At 39.9% G+C, this 25,081-nt stretch overlaps 1 protein-coding gene across 3 annotated transcripts in view; it reads right to left on the reverse strand.

Moving 5' to 3' along the window:
• Window positions 1–25,081, reverse strand: part of kalrna (kalirin RhoGEF kinase a) — a 285,539-nt gene that overhangs the window by 175,137 nt on the left and 85,321 nt on the right. For all 3 annotated transcript variants that reach the window (XM_038301435.1, XM_038301434.1, XM_038301436.1), the window contains exons 2-8: window positions 21,160–21,234; window positions 16,911–17,025; window positions 8,440–8,632; window positions 5,860–6,033; window positions 5,693–5,776; window positions 5,487–5,618; window positions 1,767–1,889 (exon numbers count right to left, since the gene is read on the reverse strand). In XM_038301435.1, the coding sequence (XP_038157363.1) occupies window positions 1,767–1,889; window positions 5,487–5,618; window positions 5,693–5,776; window positions 5,860–6,033; window positions 8,440–8,632; window positions 16,911–17,025; window positions 21,160–21,234 (896 nt within the window). The remainder of the gene's footprint in view (window positions 1–1,766; window positions 1,890–5,486; window positions 5,619–5,692; window positions 5,777–5,859; window positions 6,034–8,439; window positions 8,633–16,910; window positions 17,026–21,159; window positions 21,235–25,081) is intronic.

A 25,081-nucleotide genomic window follows, 5' to 3' on the forward strand; every position in this document is an offset into this window, starting at 1 on the left:
CCAAAACTGACTCTTTCCCCATGCGATTAACAGATTTTATTCAGTATTTCCCCCCTAAAGGAGATGTTTTTTACTTTGTAACCATGTCCCTCTTCCAGCTTTCGGCTGAATTGCTGCATAGTCCGAACTTAAATAGACCCGGGTTCTATCTCAGTCGGACCTACGCTGCCCACCTTGTCGGGTGTGAAGATCGCCATTGACTTTCAATTAGCTCTAAATGCCACAACCTTGTTTGAAGCGATTTTCTGTTGGATCAGGCACAAAATTGGATTCGGTGTGTTCTGGCCTTAAGAAGGAACCAGGGAAGGACTGGGGAAGCAATTAGGAAGAAATGAGAAGACAACTAAGGAAACACTGTGGGAATACTAAGGAAGACACTTAAGAAACACTGAAGATTCAACAGGAAGCATTTCAGAAACACAAAGGAAACACTGAAGGACTGAGGAAACAGTGATGGAGTACTAGGAATCACTAAAGAACGATAGGAAAAGCACTTTGAACACAGTGAGGAAGCATTGGAGAAACACTGAGACAGGGAAATGTTGAGGAAGCACTATGGAAGCACTGTAGATTAACAGGAAGGAAATGCAGAGGAAGAAAACTGGAAGGAATGGGGAAGCACTGAGGAAACACTATGGTAACAATAAGGAAGCAGTGCCTGACACTAAGGTAACAGTGGAGGAATAAGTTAAAAGGTATGGGAGAATTATTCGAGGTCCGATGATAGTTTATAGTTTATTTTGAAGCTATCATCTACATTTTATTCATAAAAAAGAAGAAAAAAACTCTGCAATGATCTTAAACATCAAAAGAGACACTGACTTAATATCTTTAAAGGACTTTGGAAAAAAAACAAGAAGTTGGAAGGTAAATGAAACTACAAGATGCTGCAGAAACACGTTAGAATCACTGAGGAGACAAGGAACGCACAAAACAAACGGGCTTTCAGAGAGAGCGATGCATGATGAAAGATTTCAGATTAATGATCATAACATGTAAAGCATTCCCAGGCGTTGCTCTGACTCATCTCTGGTCTGCAGGGCAGATGGTGGCTAAACTGTTGCAGTCAGAACAAGAGGAACAACGGAGAACTCGCAGCAGAAACCTCATTTCAATTACAGACGAGCGGCGCTATACGTCACTCTTTTCACACAGATGGGAAGATGGTTACCCTTCATTTTATTTGCCTCTGTTACCATGGCAACGGAGCAAACCGCCTCGTCAGGACTAAGCGCCACTACCCAGCTGGACTGGGGGAGGTGGTCCCACAGTGTAAACTGCCGCTAACGCCCCCGCAGACCCTCGGTGTGACAACTTGAAGGAAAATGGCTGTTTTTCCTTCCTGTTTGCTTTACAGTAAATATTTAGTGTGGCTGCATGTACACCAGGTCAGCTGACGCCTGGCTGTCTGTGGACATGTGTGCCTGACACACTCAGGACATAAACACACTCCTCTACATAAACTTTTCAGGGATTTCCATTATGTTATGTTGTCAGATCTCCAGGATCACCAGCAGGTTTGAGTAGATTCTGATTATTTCTTTTTGGCGCCGTCTTTGCTTTGCTTATTTTGAATCACTTGTCTCTTCAGTGGTTCTTTCTTCTTCATCTTTCAGAAAGATCAGAGATATAATTCCTAATCCACCAGGAATATTCCATAATGCAACTTAAAGCAAAGCGGTTCGATGACTGCCGACTCAGCAATGTGATCTTTTAAAGCTCAACATTTGTTTTTAATCGGGTTAAACTCTTGAGCAGAGATTTACTTTCTCAGCGTCCTGTTCAAAGAGTCGCAGCTGGAAGCACTGGTCCAGTTTAAGCTTCCTGACATGCCACATCTGATGGAGGTGCTGCCTGGTGGAGTGGAGCTTATCTAGCAGACTGGCAACCTGTCAAAACAAAAATATAGGTTTTAAAATTGTTTGCACCAAATATGCAACAATAAACCCAGCGAATAATCCATTCATTCATTCATTCATTCATTCATTCATTCATTCATTCATTCATTCATTCATTCATTCATACATTCATTCATTCCTTTTTTAAATTGACAATGAAAATACCCCATGACACAGCTGATGTTTCCTTTGTTTGACAAAATAGTATTGCAAAATTTAGAGCAGTTTTTACGACACTAGTGGCTTGTTTTTTTGACAGTAGAATGACAGGAAAGGGGGTACAGTGAACCCCCGCTATAACGCGGTTCACTTTTCACGGTCTCGCTGCTTCACGGATTTGCATCATGCATTGTTAAAACTTTATTCTCAAACATAATTGATGGTGGAATGTCGGTTTATAAGGATCTTTTGGCCCAGAAGAAAAAAAAGCGACAACAGCTATCGATAACTATGTTCTTCTCTCCAAAACACACACCTGCACTGCAGGCTTTAGAAGAAAAAAGCGCCACAGAGCAGAGTCAGGATGCAGCGGCTCCGTCAAACAGCAGTGAAATACTGTACTTAACATGTCAGTCACTATTTGTCCTAATGTACTTTGTATTTTTTTTCATAATAATTTTTCATTTTCTCCCGTTCCAATCCGTCACGGCGGGGCGGTGCTGATCTCCGCATTATTAACCCTTCATTTCGTATTGATCATTAAAATTATTACTTATTTATTTATAACTATATTATTTTACAGTACAGTACAGTAGTTATTTGTAAAAAAAAAAAAAAAAAAACAGACAACAACAACATTTATACCGTACTTTTATTTGTTAAACAAATGCTTGGGCCTGTAAAAAGTTTTTGTTCCTTGATTTCAATGTTTTATGGAGTATTTCATTGTATAATTGGTAAGAAATAGAGGTTTCTACTTCACGGATTTCACCTATCGCGGGTTCTTTTTGGAACGTAACCCCCGCGATAAACAAGGGTTCACTGTATGAGAGAGGGGGAGACACATGGCGCAAAGGACCACAGGTGGGATTGGAATCCAGGTCGGCCGCGTTGAGGACTAATGCCTCCTCACTTGGGTTGTGCACGCTAACCCATGTGCCATCAAAGCGACCCCATTAGAGAGCAGTTTGTCTTCAATTGATTCACCCCTCTAAATCTATTATGAAGAAAACAGATAAACAGTGAACACATCTATTTTATTCAAACTTTTTTTTTGGTATTTGAAGTTTCAGGAGGCACGAGCAGCAAGAATCAGAAAATGGTTCTAATAAAGAACCCTCAGTGGAAGCTTAAGAGGTTCTGCAGGTGTATACCATTTGGGAATTGAGAATTCATAGCAGCAGCCAGTATAGTTGCAAACTGCTAATAAATAAGAAGCCAAATAAATGGAAATGTTTCCCATGGGCTTTCTTAAACTGTTTCTAAACATGGAAAACATTAGTGTGTGATTAATTTAACCATAATTAGAACAGCTTTTAACACTGAACTACAACATTATCTTATATAAGCAACATAATGGGAAGGACTCTACAGGTTGAGAACAGTACTGCCACGCAAAAAAAAAGAAAAATATATTTTTTTTAAATGTTAAATTTCCAAATGGTGAGTTTCTATAATTGTTCTTCTGTGGACAATTTTACCACCAAGGCTGATACGGTAAATAAATTGTGCTTCAACACATTTCTCTTCCTCTTGTTTAATTTCTTTAAGCATCTGGAATACACTTTGATGCAGTCTATAAATGAAAAGCTAATTATTTTACAGGATAATAAACTTTGATCGTAAATAATCAGCCATTGCCAACTCTTTATTCTTTTTATGACTTTTTTCTTATTGAATTGACTTGATGTTGATTTAATTATGGAGGATGTAGGATATTAGAGTAGATAAAGTTGCTGAATAGCTGATTGCTGGTGTAATCCATCAGGCTTTTTAACATAAATCCTGAAGGTGAGATGATATAAGAGCCCAAAACAAAGAAATAATTCCCTCTTTGATTGTTTTAATTATTCAGCTCTATAAAAATACTGAATAAATCATTCACTGAATCCAGAAGATATCTGAAAGTCAGACTCTGACCTCATACAGGTAGTAATAGCTTCTACATACAGTATTTCTATTCAGTACACGTTCAGGAGGGGAAAGATTTCAAGGTGTCAAAGATAAACAGTGAGGGTAACTATGGTAGCTTTAACCACTATTAGATAGTGTGTAAAGTATAGCTATAAACATCATCAGATTGAAAAGCTGGAAAACTAAAGTGTCTTTAAACACATAAAAAAATTCCAAATCAGCTTTATATTCAGTTTTCCATTGATTTATGTTTTCTGTAAATGAATAAACATACTAAACAGCGGAGCGCCACAGTACATTGACGACATCATGGCGTCCATACTGAGGGGCTTCACTGTCCGTGGCTGCAGACAGATAACTGATCGTTAAATGAAATCCCTTTCCACAGGAATATATCTGCTGGTAGAGCGCCTGCTCGCTGGCGACACATTAAAACATTTTTTTCCCTAAAGATGATGCCGGATGGTTCCGCTCCACGCTGCTAATATGTTAATGTACCATTAGGAGTTTTAACCCATTCCATAACGTCCACCTTTCTTTGCATTTTGCTACATTTCAATTAGTCATTAGCATTCAAATGTTATATTAGATTTATTCTTTTATCCTTGGCATTTCATTGTATATTCTTCCTACAGCGTTTGCCTGATGTACGGAAAATCTGGCAAAAACACTGGCATACATTGGATAAGTTATGAGCTCGCTGAAGCACACTGCCGCATGTCGACACGGGGAAAGTATGTATGCTCAAAATTTCCTGAGGTATGCCAGCGTATGCTTATACTTGGGGCATAAGGTACGGGTAAGTTATCTTATCATTGACATATGTGTAAGTTACTAATTAGTCGTGGCGTCTAGCTTATCCAAAAACCTATGAGTAACTTATGCGTAACTTATCAAAAACGTGTTCCAGACGACCGCTAAACGCGTTTCTAACTTAGAGCTACTCTATAATGGCGTATTGGCAGCGTTTTGGTATAAAACTCTGCCAATACACAGTTATACAGGGGTTTACAGGAGGAAACTGTCTTTTTTATTTATCTTTTTTTTTTTTTGTTGAGCGGTAAACAGCAACTAGGTTGATACCGCGATCAAATACATCTTTTTATGCAGGCCGGGCGCCTCCGAGCACATTGCTCCCCCCTCAGAACACTGGCTTTTGACATTATGCTGCCGTGGGTTATGCATAAGTTAGGCTGTTGGTCATAAGTTCTGGACTTGATATGAATGCTCCATGTATACACCCAAAATAAAAATAACAATACATAGAAAGTTCAGCATATTCCAGCGTTTTAGAAGATTCTGGGAATGCAAGCATATGCCGGCTAAGTCGGCAAGGTGTGACGGGACCCTGACTTGATTCAGAAAAAGATTTGTTACATGACATCATCTGTTTCCCGGGACATTTAAATCTTTATTTTTTTTTTTCCCATAGCTTCATGAGCAGAGGGTGCAGTACATCTGCCTGTAGGGGATTTAAACCCAGCTCAGGGATTTTTGCTGGAGGAGGAGTCTTACCTTTGGCACCAGGCTCTGAAAGTCAGCAGAACCTGAGATGCAGTTCCTTCCAGAAAATCCATCACTGGATCGAATGCACTGAAGCAACCGCTGGCCCTCGCGGTCCAACTCCTCCACTGGAGCCTTTAGCACCTGTACGGGTGTTCAGGAGAACTTTAGTAAACATGTAGAATATTACTTTATCTTAGGTAGTACAGCTCTGTCACCTTTTTCTTCAGCTGTGTGTGCTCCTCTATTAACCGCCGGGATCCTTCTACATCCGCAGGAAAGTCCTTTTTGGACAAAAGCTCCTGTCAGACAAAAAAGACTTTTGTCATTTTGAAAAATAAGCTGCTTTTATTTATTTTATTTGTCTGAATTGTTAGCAGCGTACTTGTAGGTCCTCCAGTCTAGACAGCAGGTGAACAGCGTTGGACATGAACTCTTCTAACGACACCCTCAGCTCCATCCACTCCTCATGGTTGTAGTCCAGAGAGCCTTCAAAGTCTTCGGTTAGCTGTGAAGGGTCCACCAATTTGGCCAAACCTTCCACTGACACCATGCTGGTCTGCTCGTACAGGCAGGAGGACAAACATCAGGGACAAAACATCACTACATTCCACATACTGGAGCTAAAGGATGACCTTAAACTCTACCTCACTGAGGGGGAATGATCTGGTTTGGATGTGAAGGGGTGCATGCTCTATGCAAACAGTTAGGGTGTGTAAGGACCTGAACTGAATGGTTTGTGTACGACTTTCTAATCCCTGATACGATTATTTTTCCATGTCACACTGACTGTGTATAGAGAGAGGTAGGTTGGGCAGATCTGTGCAGATTCTGTTCACTTTGGTCTCTGTGCTATACACAAATTAAAACAGTTTCCCAGATTTGACTTGGACAGTTAGGATAAGTTATAAAAGATAAATATATAAATATAAAAAACACCAACGCGTTCTAGGGAGCAAAGCTCCACGTAACGAGCAGAGACGGCAAAAGTACTCACTTTCCGTACTTGAGTAAAAGTACAGACACTTGTGTTAAAAAATACTCTGGTAAAAGTGGAAGTACTGATTAAACTTCTTTACTCAAGTAAAAGTAACAAAGTACAGGCTTGTAAATTTACTTAAAGTATAAAAGTAAAAGTAGAAACCACTTTTTTCATACCGTTGCCTACATTTTAAATGGATGTCTGCCAATAGGACTAGATCTCCGTTGTGTTAATTTTCAATCATCTCGTCGTCCATACTACTATGCTAACGCCACCAAGCTGCAATGATTTGCCGCGAATGAATACCACCGAATCTGTCGATTCATCTTGTAGTGGTGCGTCAAATGCAACGTAGATTCCCATCCAATTAGATTGAATTTGGTATTGATGACGTGAAAAATAATAACGGTAACTCCATTGAAATGATTCAAAACTAAAGTAGCGAGCCAATTTTTTAAAATGTAAGGAGTAGAAAGTACAGATATTTGTGTAAAAATGTCAAGAGTAGAAGTAAAAAGTCGCCATAAAAATAAATAGTAAAGTAAAGTAAAAATATCAGAAAAATCTACTTGAGTACAGTAACGAAGTATTTGTACTTCGTTACTTCCCATCTCTGATAACGAGCCTGTTCAGCATCTAGAACCAGAACAGATAGAGAATGTTCATTTATTAAAAACATAATGAGATCTCCGTCTAAAGAAAAGAAAAACGCAGTAATAAACACTGTGGGACGGTTTCTATACTGACTGAGGCAGAGAGGTGATTCTCAGAGAGATCTGGGAAGTTTATCCAACATTTTCTTTCTTTTTTTATGAAGAGGTGAGAGAGCTAAGCCCAACAGCCCACGTTCCAAAGGGGTCTAAGCAAAAACAATGCTTTGTTGGGCTACTGTATAAAGCATCTAAACACTATTTCGGACATTTGAATTAGAAAAGCTTTGTCTTCAAACATCTTTGAACCTGGATCAAAGTCCAGTGGATTGTTTTTAAATTTTTTTGGAGGGTGATACGTCTTGCTTACCTGCTCTGTCTGCCCCTCCTTATTTAGTTTTTTTGTGAGGCTCAAAGAGGATCAATATTTTATCCGTATTCTGTCCTCCTGAACTCCTATCATGGGTAAAGTTTTCTTTTTTAATGTTTCATTTCTTGTTTTTACATCAGTCTTTGCTGCTTTCTATATACCCATGTGATGAACAGATTTTATTTTGAATTTTCCCCCAAAGCTGATGTGTTTTATTTTATAATCGTGTCTCTCTTCCTGTCAGACCCATGAAACTTCTGCTAAATTGCTGCGTAGTCTGACTAAAATAGACCTGGGGTCTATCTCAGTCAGACCTACGCAGCCACCTTAGGTAAACTCGTGTCGGATGTGATCATCCCCATTGACTTTCCATGAGCGCTAAATGCCACAACCTCGACCGACACGATTTTCTGTCGGATCGAACACAAAATGAGGTTCAGTGTGTTCTGGCCTTAATTTACTGAATCTAGAAATCCGTGTCAGAGGTTTGAGGTGTGGTTTGACAATCATTAAATATCCCCTGTGACATCAGAGTAGGATGTAAACATAGAGGCATTGGTATCTTCCACAGCGAGTCGGAACAAACTCTTGTATTCGCTGATCTGCAGCATCAGGCTTCTGTGAGACCTTTGCATACAACAACAGTCCACCTTAACCCGACTCTTCCAACCACTGGTAAGCTGCCCAATGGGTCTGCAAGGCATCCTTTCATCTTGATAAACTGTATTATATGTTGGTTGCTATGGTTACTGCCTGCAGCAAATAACAGTGAATCCTTTTCCTGTGATAGTGTAAGAGAAAACTTGTTCTTTTTTTTTATCATTCTCGCTTAAGGTTTCAACCCAAATCAAGGTTCAATTGACAGGATTTTTTGTATCCAAACCACTTTTACTGTAACCAAAATGAGGGCATGTAAAACCAGGGTGTCTGTGTTAATGCATACTAACAGCTAATCCATCTAACCTCAAAGGAGAACTTTGCACTGCCGAAGTTGGTCTTCTGCTTCTGCCAGAAGTTGTCTGGTTTTATGATGAGAGCCACACAGATTTCTGCTGGGAAATACTCCTGCAGAGTCTTTAGCAGAGGCTTGATCAGCTCCCACTTTGATCCACGCATGTCGATGATGACGGTGAATCCTCGTTTACAGACATCTTCGCTGATGGGAGAAAGAGAACCAACATGCAGGTAAGAGAGGACCACAGGGTGATCAACCAAGCAGGAGAGGATATTCTGCAATAGATGGATGACCTGATAGGCAGCATCAGACTAGAGCAGCTTTGACCAAAACAGGACGTATTTTCTTTGTTTTATTTAACGTTTCACTTTCATCAGAAGGCTTCTGACCCTGAAATCCCATAGCCCTCCAGACCGCCTGCTCAAAGCAAAGCCTCCTGCCTCCGCTGCTCCTCCAGTCTTTCTACGCTTCGACTTCCTCAGAGCTCAAGGAGAGCATGCGCTATTTTATTATTAAATTCATAGGAGCAAAATATGCGGAAATTTATTTAATTTAATAAAAATAATCCCCAACAACATCCAGCATGTGTGCAGTTTCTGCCAAATTATTTTCCTTTTTGTTGTGGATTTTTCTAACAGGGATAACTAGGATCACACAAAATTTGTTTTTTATGAGTTATGCTTGTTTCTATCTCCAAACTTGGCATCTCTTCATCCCTGCCTGTGATAAGAAGTTTGTTTTGAAGTTGTGAGATGAGCTTTTGAAGATGTTGTGACTGTATTTGATTAAACTTTTAAGCCTCTCAGTATAAGATAAACATTTTGTTTGAGATAAGAAATCTGCTTCCTGTTATGTCGAAGTACCGATAGTTTGCATCCAGTTATTTAAATAAACCGTCTTAGTTTTTTAACCTGACTCCGCCAGATGTATTTGCTGGATTTGCTCCGCATATCCATCTGGAAACCTTCCGTTGAAGTAATTTTGGGAAAGGGCGAAAATACTGGTTAGCTGATTGGCCTACGTTAGTGATAGACGGGCCAAATAAACCAATCAGATCAACGAAGTATATGACGTACTAACAGAGCTACGACGAAAACACAACCACAAGCCAGGCACAAGCCAATTGATAGATCAAACTCTTGCCGAAACCAGTCGGGAGAAGAGCAAAGACATCTTTTCCTCTGAGAAAAGCCTCCAGAGCAGTGTTTTGCTCTTCTTTCAGTGAAGAAATACTCTGTAATTCCGATAAAACTTGCTCGATAGCCACGCTAACGCTAGTTTCATCGGCTGAAGCCGCCATGTTCTTTAGACTGAACTGTCGCGCTTCTCGTTGCATCACACCTCAACCCGCCTCAAAGCCAACGCTGATTGGACGTTCATTTGGTGAAGGGCTCCAAATTTTCTGTTACGGAAAGTAGCCAGACTGATCTGCGAGTGAAACCTTGAAAGCTCGCGAGATCAGGATGGTCTCACGAGGCTACTAGTTTTCAGGAATATATATGAATTGTGCTCTAATTTGTAGTTAACAATCCATCGTTACTATATTTAATTTGACAAACCGGATCTTCTCGCTGTTCAATTTCCTGTTTGGTTCCGATTTGCATTTGCAGATTTTGACCTGGCCGGACCGGAGCGGAGAAGACGTACGTGGACGGTGACGTTCGCAGGAGTGGCGGTGGAAGTGGAACCTGGGGGCCAGAGGCTAAAACAAACAGCAGGGTTAAGATCAGAAAACTCTCTGACCGTCCTCAGATGTTTAAGCTCATGGATGCTAACAGACATGGAGACATGTTCAGCATTCCAGGTAAAGATGTGCAACATGCATTGAAATAATACATTTTATGTTTTTCGCAATGAAACTACTTAAAAATGTAACCTTTTATCTAATTGTGTTTATTCTGTGTAAAGAAAAAAAGTAAGAAAATTTTGGTTTTAACAAATGGTTTAGTGCAGAGTTATACACATCCTGCTGCGATTAATATGCCCTCTTTTGTTTTACCAGAAGTCATGAAACAAAAAGATGTAGGTCTATATATTGAGGTGTTCATGGAAAAATGTATTTTTTGCCTTCTTGTTTTGGTCTCGCCACTGATTTCCACATTTCTGACAGACGCCAGAAGATTCTAATAAGATCAAATCTGCTGAGATGTCCATGAATTTCACACTGCACATTAACAAAGCTCCACTGAAAGCACTGGCATCACAGGTCCTCTGCTATTCTTTCAAATATGGATGAAACACTTTCCTTGATTTACATCCAATATATTCAAAGAGTTTGTTTGTGTTTAAGTGGGGAGAAACTGTCTCTCTTTTCAGTCAGAAACACATAATGATGAATCAGCTTACTTTTCTGTGGTTTCAGCTGATTAACAGTAGATAAATGTCTTTCTTTGCTGTCAGTTTTCCATGTGGCATTTAACAAAAGGTTTCTAAAATGTTTCTCTCTGTAATTAGAGTAAGGAGACAAAAGCTAAAGATGCAGAAGAAAATTGGAACCAGCAAAACAAAAACCCACAATGACACGCTACTCATTAGAAAGCACTAAGTGACAAGTTTGACTGACGAGCTGACGAGGATGATTCATCCACGGATGAATAAAAGGCTTTTCCCAGCAGAGCAGCTCTGCAGAAATGAAGGCTGAACATGTTGAAGTAGAGGAGGACTTAAAAATGAAAAATGTTCACGATTCAAAGTGATGGTTGGAAAGCTGAGCTTTCAGTAAACCAGTTTAAACCAGCACTGATTTCCTCCAGCAGCTGATCGTTTATGGTGAGCTTTGTTTTCATCGAGCCGCTCTACAGGAATCACCTTCTTTTCTGCCTCTAAAACTAAGCGCGACCTTTGCTCAAAAGGGAAGCTGTTCCAGTCTCAGCTAAGTCCCAGTCTGAACTACAGGGTATATGTGTAATAAAAATATGCTTACACCTCTATTACTAAGGATGCTGGTGAAGATTCTCAGTCATCCAGCTCATAGTCATTCCAAAAAATTAATAAAAAAACTATCAACTGGACTTTGATTTCAAGTTTGTGGACATTTCACTTCCCATCCAGGAAGCTTTTTAAATTTAAAATGTCAGAAGTAGCGTTGAGTTTGAGGCTTTATACAGCAGGGAGCAGAAGACCTTGGCTATTCAGCCAGGCCAACAATTCCCTTTAACGACACCCCTTTCACAGACATAGGTATGGGGGTATTGCATGCTAACAAAAGAAGCCAAACGACCACCATTCCAAAGGGGAGGACCCGTTCGTCCGTTTCAATTTTCTAAACAAAACCCAGGCTTTGTCGGGCTACTGTATAAAACCTCAAACTCAACTCTATTTCTCACATTTTGAATTAAAAAGGCTTCCTGGATGAGAAGCGAAACGTCTTCAAACTTGGAAGCAAAGTCCAGTGGATTGTTTTTTTTGTTTTTTTTGTTTTTTACTTTTTTGGTATAACTAAGGATCTAATAAAATGTGCTGTTATCTCATTTATTTGTTGGGAGTGTGAATTAAACATGATCAATTTAAAAACACAGATGCAGTGTGAGACCACATAGAGTTTGGCTGATGAAATCACTAAATTGTTTCAATCTGAGTTAGACTGTGCAATAAAAAATAAATCCTGACAACAGTATGTCTTTTATAACTGATATATAAGCTTTGGACAAAACCCTGACCAAAATCAGAAACTTACTCCTGATTTAAGGGTTTGGAGATTTTTAGCTTCAAATGAAAACTAAAACTAAAAAAGGCAAAGCAGTTTAAAGGAAGTGCAGCAAAGGGTTTCTACAGTATTTTTTATTTGAAACATTTTAAATTGAAAAGGCAAACAGAGCTGACTGGGCCTCTTAAGGAAGCTCAGTTCCTCCAGCATTTGAAGCAACATGCTACGGTTCTTCTATGTCTCTTGTGTGGAGTGTGATCTCTTCCTCTAACATATTCTAGACCAGGGGTCTTCAACGTTTTCCAGGCCAAGGACCCCAAACTGATGGCGAGATGGAGCGAGGACCCCTAATTATATATATTGTATGAATGTCAAATAAGTATCAAACTGGTCCTATAGTCACTCTATTACATATGGAGTAATGTAATGAAAGTAATTTCGCCCTGGGATTATTAAAGTATTTCTGATTCTGATTCCTCAATATGAAGGGACAAGTGTTGTGAATGAAACGGTGTCCAGCTTGAAAGAGCTCCTGTGTGTAGCTGAATGTGTGCATTGATGACTGAAAGACATCATCTGCCTCCATTTATCTGTTTACTACAGTGTGTTGAATTCATGTTAATGTGTATTCAAAGACATTTCAATTAGTGGAAATAATTCCAAGGGGGAATGCAAAAAAACAGTCTAATCAACCAAAACTTTCGCCACCCCCATGCAGTACCTCTGTGGACCCCCTAGGGGTCGAGGAACCCCGTTGAAGACCTCCTTTCTAGAGTAACAGCATCAGAGCAAATGACTTTAAAAAAGCTCAACATGCTAATAAAGAAAGTCGGCAGGAGGTGCCCTGTCTTGTTCCTCCCTGCACACCTGCAGCTCATTGGATCATTATCTGGAGGAGTATTTGAGCAGTGGGCTGTCACTACCTCGACACCATAGTTTTTGCCAGTTTTGGGTACGCTAGCCAAGCTGAGATTAGCTGAGTGTAACCTAGCTTTGTTTCTCTGAATCTAACGTGTTTTTGTCTTTGCTCCTCGGAAGGAAGCTTTACTGTGTTACAGGATACCTGGACGTTCTCTACCCTGGAAGGAAAAACCGAGTTACACTGAGCGGGGGAAAACCTCTATATGTTTCGTTCAAGTACCCATCAGAGATCCGAGTGACAGTCCACCCCATTACTCCTCTGGGTCCAATGCTTGTCAACCTGTCCGCTGTCCAGCGTGTGCACCTTTCTCTGGATTTACCACACAGTCTGGATTCAAGGATTAACAAGGCCCCCCTCAAACGTGAGTTCCCAACCTTGCAAAATCTCAGAGCTTCCAAGATTCCCACAGTACCTGAACTGACCACTGAACTTCCATTCTCACTTCCAGTTCCGGGTCACCAGCTCACTGAGTTCCAGATCCAACTTCTGTTAACTCCTTCGATAAACCTGTTAAACCTTTTCCGTGCTCTCTGAGTGGTTACTCTGCATGTGGGTCAGATTTGTTAAAGCGATCATGACAGCTTGTTGAAAATGCTTGTTCAAAAGCATTAATTCTGACTTTGTGTCTTGTCTGAAAATCAACAAAGAATCTAAGAGGTTTCCAGTATGCAGCTATTTATTTCACAGTCACACTGGTCCCATTTTTGGTTAAAGATTTAAACGATTTCAATTCCCTGAATCGGATCGTGTCGTTCTAAATGAACCAAAATCTCCCATGAATCGAATTGGAAATGATGAATCGTTGCACAGCTGTGAACAGAGGGGTTTATGGGATGATGTCTTTCACAGCTAGACTCACTTTATGCTGCAAAATTCCAGAAAATTCCCAAAAAAAAAAAAAAAAAAAAAAAACTTCATGTCACATTTCCATTTGCATGTGTTCTTTTTTTTTTTTTTTTACTTTTTAAAGTTTCCTCTTAGGATCTTTTTTGGTAAATAAGTTATTATCTGAGATTTTTAAAGCCAGTGTTCTGTCAGTTGAGCATACCCGGTCAGACCAGCATACCCATAGTCAATACCCGTTTATCCCTTTAGTTTTCTATGAAAAATAGACTTTAAACTACCTCAATGGGTTAGTATCCCTTTAGTCGCACAAAAAACAATTTAATTACTTACTTGACTAAAGGGATACATGCCCCTCAAGGTAGTTTTAAGTCTTTTTTTTTTCATACAAAACTAAAGGGATAATTGCAAATCTGACGTCTTGTGTATTGACTACAGGTATGCTGGTCTGACATGGTATCCTAATCTGACTGAACACCAGTGTCTCGCCAAATTTAATAATGATTACAACAAAGACTTTTGATCCTTAATTCTTGAAATATACATTTCAATCTCAAAGACTTTTATCATTCTCCTTTAAGAAAACAATAAATACACTTTGTATTTTTTTTATTTTAGGGCGATTTGTGTCCCCCTAAATTTCATCTACAGGTCTTTAAAGTTGTTCTTTAAAAGAAGCAAACATAATTACCTCCACCTTCAACTCCATGCAGCCTTAATGAAGTAACAGCATCAAAATATATTATAATGTGTTTCAAGGAGAAATTAACCCTTCCCATCACCATGGAAACAGGGCGATTAGGAGGAGGGTTTGACAAAGAGGGATTGACAGGCATCAGATGATGTTGAGTCACCCTGTTTAAGGGCGAAAGGCGTTAGAGAAAGAGCGACTAAAATCAGAGCCTGCTTGGGCACTGAGGAACATCCTGACTTTTTAACATACGGTAATTTTTCCTCCTAATCACGGAACATCCCTTTGTGATCTGCTAGAAAGCATCATTAAGGAGCTTCCCAGATGAATGCGACTAAAGATGAAAGTTAAAGCAAAACTAAAGCTGAATAAATTACTGTAAAACCAACGTTTGGTAAAAGCCCAGAACATTCAGAGAGTTTTGTCCTGCTAGATCTAAGAAATTTTAAAGGCACACTATGCAACATTTTTCAGTTAATTAATTTGTTCCATAAAGTTTTGGATGATTAAATGAGTCATTTCAGGTTGAACAAAGGTATTCTCGGCCGCCCTGGTGGTCTGTGGGGGAAATACAGCACTTGCAATTGCAGGAGCCCTCGGCCCGCACCCACAGGCTCAGAAGTCTCGCGAGAGTCAGTCTTGCTTTACGGCGAGAACTGCTACACGCCCCCAGTTAAAAGCATGCTCGTTGCTAGCACAGCGGCGATATTTCTGCAGTTATAATGGCGGAACCAGCGTGGAAACAGCGAAAGCCCATGTCGGAGCAGGCAAGAAAGAGGAAAAGGGCTCTGGACAGAGAGAGGAGTCGTACACGGGTGAACCTCGGGCAAGCTTTTTCCGAATGGCGAGAGCTAAAATAAAAAGAAGGCTGCAAGGCTGACGCGGACCTCGCGTTTCTGCTGATGCGATTGTAAGTAACATTGGAATGGTTTCTCTCTCTCTGTGTGCATGTTCATACTTTCACTGTGTTAGTCATTCGTTGCGTTCGCCTGTCTGCTAAGCTCAAAACAACCATGCCTGGCTTGACGGAGAAAGGAGCACAGCTGAGCATATGTACGACAGTGCACTTTTACTTTCGCCCTCTGGGGGGAGCCTCGCTGGAAAATCAACACCGGTTGCATAGTATACCTTTAACAATGAAAGGTATTGTGGGGGATTTTCAAAATTTTTTTAAAGACCCACCCTCTTCACTTAAAAAAAAATGCACATACACAACCCTGCACTACCTAACGAGAGGGAACGCCTATTAAATGCGTGCGAGAGCGTGCATGAACCCATTTCTCCTCGCTCACTCTCTGTTTAAAAGTTGCTGTTCTCATAGCTCATAAAAGCTTGCTGTGTCTGAACGTCCACCCTAACCCCTAAATCACTTAATCCCTATAAAGTGGACTTTATAGTGAACTCAGTTAACTGACCATTCAGATGATCACTTCTTTTTGCTTCTGTTGGTCAGGTAACTCCTTCTCCACCACGCGGTGCCTGCGCCATCTTTGTTATTAGTCGCCGCTGACGGGTAGCGGCAGCCTATAGCGACAGCTGGCCGCTCTGACAGCACAGACACTTTTTCTCTTAAGACCCTCTGCCATTTTCAAAGAACCACAGTGAGAAAGGTGAGCTTCGATGACTGAATGAAACCGCAGCTCACCACAGATATACGCCTGAAAGTGCGCAAGCGCAGAAAAACATAGCTAACGGGACAAACTTGTAGGATGGCCTTACGTAAACATATCACCAGAATGATTGACAATTAAGAGGACCACTTATTGAGATGATCCACCTGGAAATACAAGCTTCTCCTCTATAACTTTAACTGTATTTGTTCACATGCAACACTAAAACAACATCAAACTACTCAGACCTGGTTTTATCTAATATAACCTTAACTTCCAGTTTGGTATACCCTGAATATAACATCCAATATAAACTCAAACGGAGCAAATCTCTTCCTGCTTTTCCTGCAGTGGGATCATTGCCTCAGATGATCAGAATCTCTTTTTATCATCTGTTTTCATGCTGCTGGTACAAGTCAAAGAACGAGGAAAGGAATCAGGTCTAAAGCCAAACTGGGTTCAGATCAGACAGAGCCCGGCTTCAAAGCGCTTCTTTGACCGTTTTAGTTCAGCTTCGTCTACACCTTCTGTTTCCTCAAAGAAGCCTCAGACAGCGCTGGACCTAAACAGTGTGGCTTTCATTAAGATGCAAATTAAATGCTGCCCCCTGTCTGCCACACTGACGGCCAAGAAAGGGGTACTTGATTCTACAGCCAGGAAAGCCCTCAGTTCGCTCTTCACCCTCCACTTCTCTCTAGTCTCACTAAAGCTGCAGGAATAAAACATAGACTCATGGTGAGAGGATGTGACTGCGAGGCTGAGGGCACCTGGGGACCGTCGACAGGTAGGTGACCAGCCTCCTCAGGTCCTCCTGCTTTATTCGGTCATGGTTGCTCCTGGCAGGAAATGTCAGGATGGGTCCTCCTCTTTTGTCTCGTCCACCTGAGAAAATTTAAAAACAGGTGTGATTTTCAGTGTCAGACAGACAGACAGACAGACAGACAGTCTGCTTCTCTCCATCATTACTTAAAACATGCAGTAAAAGTCACAACAAATAAACACGTTCAATATCCTCCATATCCTTTTTTGGTTTCTGGGACTTTGCAGGATACCCACTTACATAAGTAACTGTTTACATATGCAGCAGAATAAAGTTCATACATTTGACTTTAAAATGTGAAAATAATTGTTACCAAATGAGGTTTACTTTAGGATTTAACCAAAATCATATCAAGAAAGACATTAGTCCTGCATTTTAGGGCTGCAACTAATTGTTATTCTGCCAATTGGTTCCTTAACCCCTAGAACCCTACGGACCCACTGGCGGGTCCAGCTGCTACATGACCTCGTAATTTTAACAAACCCCCAGTATTGATGTAAAAAAACACATTTGGCACAGTTTGGTGACATTTTTTGATAAATGTGCCAAAATGGCCCCTCCGCCTAAGAAATTTCTCACTAATACCATTCTAAAATAAATATGATTCATCTGATTGAGTCCAAATTTGGTATATTTTTACACAACATTTAGATTTAAAAGTCTGTACTACTTTTTTGTGCTATAAATAATATTTTGGTAGTGTTTTGCAATGTTTATTTCAAAGAAAATTTTGGCGAGATTCAAAAAATGCAAAATATTTTGTATTTTGTCCCTAATATTTCAGGCAGGGTCAAAGCTACAATGGTGCTGACACCAGAAAACCATTCATGACATCTTACCTTTACAGAGGTACCAAAAGTTTCTTCTTAAATCTAATAGCTGTGAGGCTATAAGTGATTTACTTTTGTGTGTTTTTGTCAGGCAGAAATTTATTTATACACCCTTAGGGTGTAAGAGGTTAAAGAAGATATTTTAAGAAATTTGACCAGGTCAAAATAAAACTTTTCCACTTGATGAGTTCTCGATAGAGAATATTGATAGACGAAAAAGTAAATTTTTTTTACCTTAATTTCAAAATGTTTATCTATCTTTTTTACAAGCTTGGTTAATTACTGCTCTAAGTGCGTTGCTCTGTCAGCTAAAGGCATGTTTTACAGTCTTAAAAATTAATCGATTACTTAATTAGTTAATAATCAATTAATCTGATTCATTGTTTCAGTCCCTTTGCATTTTGAACAAGGATATTGCACAGGAATAAGCTTATTGAGATGTTTAGACAATCATAAGCTCCGCCCCCCGCTGCCTGTTTTCAGTCTGCTTTGTGTGAATTCATGTCACCACTGCCTCTGTCAGCCCTACAGCCTTGGTTTGCTTCTGTTTTTTTTATTTAACCGTTCTTGTTTTTGGTTAATTTATTTTTATGGAACACCTGGTAAGAAATTCAGTATGCTGACAGGAGAGATTTGAGAAGGTTGCAATTACAATTGTATCAATTATATGGGGCTGGTTACGTTTAAACTCTTTACAGTGTACTCAGATGTCGTTTCATTTAATCTGAGAGTATAATTTACAATAATAAACAATAAACTATGGTATTTTTTCTTTTTTTGTGGGCTTTTTTCTCTTGCTGCTAATATACTTGAATTTCCCCATCGGAAGATAAAAAATTATTCTGTTCTTTTCTCTTTTTTACAGGTGCCATTTTAAGTCCTTGTTATACTGGTGATAAAAAAGTTGTTATTCCAAGATTTAATCCTGATGTTACAGTGAGGAGGACATGGAATCCATTAAAAACTTCACAATGTGACTCCCCTCACAGCTATAGGTCAGACTCTCCAGCTTTCTCCATAACCCTCCAAAAAGCAAACTCTCTTGAGTCCTTCTGATAAACGATGTGCGCTGTGATGGTTTGCTCAGATTAACGGAAGAAACAGAAACCGCAGTGTTTGTCTAAGTGCTACTCAATCATAACAAAGAGAGAGAGAGAGACAGGCACAGAGAGAGAAAAGAGAGTGTTGGAAGAGAAAGTGTTGCAGTAATCTAGGGAGGAATCTTGATGACGGATACTTGTTGGCATGTAGCCTCTGACATTTTATCTCCTGTTATTTCCTTCTGCGTCCTGCAGTCTGTCTGATTCAGTCTTTTGTTTCAGTGATTACTACAACTCAGCGGGAACAGCACTCATTAGGCAGAGCAACTACTGTAATAAAAGCCTTATGAAGGGTTTATAAATATACATTATTGGTCAGGATCTCATAAGGACCTGTAAGAATGAAAATAAACCTCACTCTTATGATAATAAGAAAATATACACATCTTAAAGCCACAGTGTTTAGAGGTTTTGGACAGTTTAGTGTTTGATATTTTTAACAATATTTAGCAGATTTATTTTAATAGCAAATAATATATGAGCAAAACTAACAATTTATTCTTTACTTCACCAGTCCTTAAGGTCATCTGATGTTTCCATCAAAAAACATCCATCATCCATCCCTTCGTCCAACCATCTATCATCCATCCATCATCCATCCAACCATTCATCCATCTATCCAACCATCCATCCATCCATCCATCCATCTTCCTTCCATCCATCAATCCATCCATCATCCATACATTTATCCATCCATCCATCCTCCATCCATCCATCCATCATCCATCCATCCATCCATCTTCCTTCCATCCATCCATCAATCCATCCATCCATCCATCCATCATCCATCCATCCATTCATCCATTCATCCATCCATCATCCATCCATCATCCTTCCATCCATCCATCATCTATCCATCCATCCATCCAACCATCCATCCATCCATCTTCCTTCCATCATCCATCCAACCATCCATCCATCATCCATCCATCATCCATCCATCATCCTTCCATCCATCCATCCATCCATCCATCATCCATCCATCCATCCATCCATCCATATTCCTTCCATCCATCAATCCATCCATCATCCATCCATCCATCCATCATCCTTCCTTCCTTCCATCCATCCATCCATCCATCCATCCATTCACACCATAGAACATTTCCTAATCAAGTTGACTAGCATGTATGTGAGGAGGCGAAGGATCATCTCTATGCGTGAATATTACCCCTGTTCTCAGTCCTCATTACCTGCCTGCCCGCTCTCCAGCTCGATGCCTCTGGCAAATACCAACGTTCTTAGATCTCACTCATCTTCTCCTGGACCTCTGATGTACAGTCTGCAAAGCCTGTTTGAATTAAACCCCTACAGATCCATGCTACCTCCCCTTCATCTCTCAAGTAAGCCAATCAATCAGGCAACAGTTATCATCAACCAACTCCTTCCTGATCAGTCTGCTTTCTCCCCTCAGAAGAAAGCAGAGTGTTGAACTGACTAACTGCAGTTTGCTGTTTCCAGATTCTTGTTGCTTTTTGTAAATAAAACATTAAAGTTACCTGGTTCCCTCTGTAAAAAGACTACAAACCAACATGACACCCACAGTCTGAAAACAGGACCGTTAGGTTAATTGGTGTCTCTAAATTGCCTTTAGGTATGTATGGTTGTCTGTCTCTCCCCCATAGACTGGTGACCTGTCCAGGTTCTACCCCACCGATAGGCTAATAGAGATAAGCACCAGCCTCCCCTTTATGGTTTTATTAACTACCAGAAGTAAACAGATGGTGATTGATGAACTTTAATGATTTCTTCAGATACTTTCATGTCCTTTGGTCAAATCAAAGCCCTCCAAAACTATTTCCTCATGTGAACACTGTCGGGACTTCCCAGTGCTTATTTTGCCATGACATCTTATTTTCTATGTGGAAATGTTTTACAGGGAGTGTGACAGCCTGTGGATTGGGAAAGTTCATGTGTCTGCTTGTGTTGGCACGCAGTGAGAGCAGCAGGAGGACAGAAGGGAGAAGAACCCATAAATAAAGGTGCCTGATCAGGAGTGAATCTAATTTGGACCCGGAGAAATCTCTTCACAGACACCCTGAATCTAAGGCCATGTATGCTAAAAAACATGGTATGATAGAGCATGCAATACTTTATAAGATCAATATTTTGGGATTTCAAAGCAGGCTTATTAAAATGTCATAATTTAGAGCAGATGAGAAAATAGGCACAGATTAGTTTGAATATTCATGAGCTGTAGAGAGATTTACTTTCCGTCCTTGCTGGAAGGTTTAATCATTGACTTTCATCACTGACAGACACTCACCCGACACGAAGGCGACTTTCTCCTTCAGCACAGGCAAAACATCAGACGCCTTAATGCCTTCGGTCCTGAGGGAGCCTGGAGAGAGACAAGAGAGAGAACCTCTGAGCATTAATCCCATTATCAGATCAACATTCCTGTGTGAGAGCAAACATACTCTCATTCAACCCTTCCTTCTTCTCTATGTCAGTATTAAACACCATTTTGTTTGGAAAAGTTATTCGAAAGTATAAATATTAGAATAAAGGTGTAAGTGCTGTATAGTCATCCTTCCAACAGGATCATGACAGAACAAATTTGTTCTCCCTTCATCTTTTTGTCCATTTTCCTCTCAAGGAATCTGGTCACCCGTCTGTCACTTTATGAAATCTCTTTTCTTTGTGTCCTTGCTCTCTCCTCCTGATGCGTCCTCCTCTAGCAGATAAAAACAAGCCCAAATGTCCCTGACCTGCTGTCTGTGTGTGTGCGTGGTGCATTTGCGATACAAGTCATACACACATTCTGAAGTGAGAACACAAGTCAGCAAAATCTGTCTAGGGACACAGAAAGGGAGAAAAGGAGAGGAAACAGTGGCTGTTAAACAATTTAATGCTCTCCATGTTTCAGGGGCATTTTTTCAGACATGGTAAATATTCACTGTAAAAAAAAAAGTCTCATAATTACAGAAAGGGGGCTATTTTATCGTCAGCTGTCAGGTCTAGTTTTACACACTTCTGCAAACATGAAATTGTAGAAATTGGAAGAATGGATAGATTGTAGAAACCCAGCAAAGTCCAAACACTTTAACAGGACTGAGATCATTTCCTTCAACAACTCTCAGCTGAAGAGGTAGCCCTCCTTCATCGTCATTCTACCCACCTGGCAGCAAAACAAACCCCATCATGATGCTACCAGCGGGGTTTGAAACCTCACCTTACTCCATCAAGCAAACCTTTCTCCAACATGCTTTTGGCCAGTTCCTGTGGGAAACTGCTCATTTCATTTTGGACGGAAACAATCTGCCTCATCATCTCAGTCCATGACTATTAAACATGTCTCTACAAGAAGCTCTAAGAACACTGATGTTCCAGCAGGTTTCAGCTCATGTTTGCCTTCATGGTTCCTTGGCTGTTCCAAAATGTCTCAACCAATTGGCTTTTCTAAGGGTAACAACATGTGACAGCTTTCCAGATCAGAGGGGAGAGATATCCAGAAAAACACAGCCATGTAAGAGCTCAAAATTCCTTTAGAAACTGCACAGAAAGACTTCTCTAGCTTGTATGTATCTAGATTTGTATGTATAAGCTGTAAAACAAGTGGTATTTAAATTGACGAGGAACACCCCAATGTTGCCAAGGAAGGTCAATAATTGGAATACATCACCTGATATTGTACACATTGATTTCTCAGTAGAATTCCTCTACCTACTTGTTTGCCAAATCGCAGCCTGCTCCCCTGCGACTCTCAGCCAAATCCCCTCCAACTTCCAGCCACTGGCCTTCTCCTGGGCGTGCATTTTTTTTACTCTGACTCCACCCTTTCATTGAAATAGAGGGTCTGACCAGAAGATGACACTTCTCTTTAGGTCTTAATGTCCACAAATCATGACAGAAAGAATAATTTAGTACAAAGATTGATGTTTAACAAGGAACGGTAGGGAATGAGAATGTGTTAAAAGTGATTTTATCTGCCTTTAACAATGTTACTGAGGGTATATCTCCATGTTATGATATAAAAATAGACATTAGGCACCACTAGGGGTGAACAATTCAAACTACATGAATAAATGGCGCAATATAAATGTATCCAGTAACAATGATATGACTGTTACAATATTTTATAATACATTACATTCTATGATTATAGCATATCTCACTGACTGACGTTTCAGGTTTTATGTGGGTTTTTCTTTTTCAAATGAGGAAAATTCTTAAATCTCATGTTACAGGCGTGTTATTATGTCATTATATCTGAGGCATTTATTTGATCTATATGGATATTAGAAATTATATCCATAAAGGTATTTTGATATAAATTTGACCAATATTCTCCAGGTGAATCTCCCACATGCTTTCTTAAGGAAAAATATGAGTCTTCAAGCGGCATTCAAAGTAGGGCAGAGAAGGAGGCTGCATCCAAAGAAGCTCCTTCCTCTGCCTGGCTGTGTGTTTCCTGGACTGGCCGCCTTTAACAGCTGCTTTTTGTATGTCTGCTTCTGTCTCCTTGAACCCCAGTCGGCCTCAGCAGATGGCCGCTCACACTCAGTCTGGTTCTACTGGAGGTTTCTTCCTGTTAAAAGGGAGTTTTTCCTCTCCACTGTCGCTACAAGCATGCTTAGTGTGAGGGATTGCATTTGAGTCAATGAGTTGATGCAATCAACTGGTTTTCCTTAGATAGAAAACTTTTAATCAATCTGACTGGATGATCTGGGGAACTGGAAAGTGAATTGAGATGACGTGTTGTGAATTGGCGCTATATAAATAAACTAAATTGAATTTAATTTAATTATATGCCTGCTTTAAAAACAATGATCTAACATTTCTAAATTGATTCTGATATTAACTGTTAGGGATAAACTCCTATAACTAAAGATAATTTATGTATTTTCCACTGTGAATGATAATATAAGTATCAGAATGCTTTCCAAAAAAGTAAAAAAAACAATCCACTTTCTTTGCAAGTTTGAAGAAGTTTTCGCTTGCCATCCAAAATGAATGGAATGGGGTTCCCATTCGTCCGTTTCAATTTGCATGTTGTCTAAGCAAAAACAAGGCTTTGCTGGGCTACTTTATAAAGCAACTTAACGCTATTTCTGACATTTGAATTGAAAACGCTCATGTAATACAGATAACAGCAAAAAAAATGTTTTCAATTCTTGCAGTCCAATTTGAGATCCGACCGGATGGGATCAAAACAATTTGATTCTAAATCTTGAGGATTGGAAATGAATCGATTCTTAAATTCTGAATAGATACTAAGCTCTAATCACCTAGATGAGCTTCAGCCTCGTGTTTGGGACGACCGTGGGCAGCTGACCTCAGAGTCGCTGAAGGAGAGCATGGGAGAAGCAGGTCCAAAAGAGCAAAGCCATTAACTCATTAAAATAACATCAAAGAATTCCTCAATCATTGCATTTAGAAAAAGCCCCAGGACTTGATCTCCAGCATGAAGACACGGGTATTACTGGAGCAACATGCATTCTGTTGAATCAAAGAAAAGCTGTCCTTGTGTGTAGGTGAGTGTGTGAGGATGTCCGGTATGTGGTGTGCGTTTTTTCTATAAGTAGTGGAAACTATTCATCATGATAAGCAAAAACACACAAACAGAAAAGAAAGCAGGGTCTGTATGTGGCTTTTTTTCAGACTAATACACATTTAGTTCAGTTTTGATTTTGGACAAATCTTATTATCCTGTTTACTACTGAGCTATGATAGAGTTCAAAGTTTAGCTGGATGAGAGTTACCAATAACAAACGCTGAAAACATACAGTGTAGACACGAAAATCTTCTGATAATGAGGTTAGAAAAGAGACTTCTAGGCTCCACTGATGAATCCTGAACTAACAAACCCCTAAACACCAGATGAAGCTGAGACCCAGGCAGCCAGGGGACATAGATTCTTCACAGCTATATTAAAAACGGACTCATGTGGAATCTGGTCACCCAGTTAAAACATATGGTCAGGTATAATGGGAACACATGACGTGAAAAGTAACAGCATGTCAAGAGCTTCAGTTTTAGCTCCAGTCTGTAAAGCTGATATCTCGTCTTAGTCTCACTACTTAAATCCGTCACATAACTTTGTGGGTTGAAATATTTATGAACTAGTGGAATAAAAAGTGATTTCATCTGTGAACAAGCAAAAAAAAACAATAATAATAACGGTTTCCTAATCCACTAAACTGTCAATGAGCTGCATACTTTTGCTGAAAGGTTTAAAATACTGC

This window comes from Cyprinodon tularosa, unplaced genomic scaffold, assembly GCF_016077235.1.
Source record: "Cyprinodon tularosa strain WSP-4 unplaced genomic scaffold, ASM1607723v1 ctg467, whole genome shotgun sequence".
Classification (NCBI taxonomy): domain Eukaryota; kingdom Metazoa; phylum Chordata; class Actinopteri; order Cyprinodontiformes; family Cyprinodontidae; genus Cyprinodon; species Cyprinodon tularosa.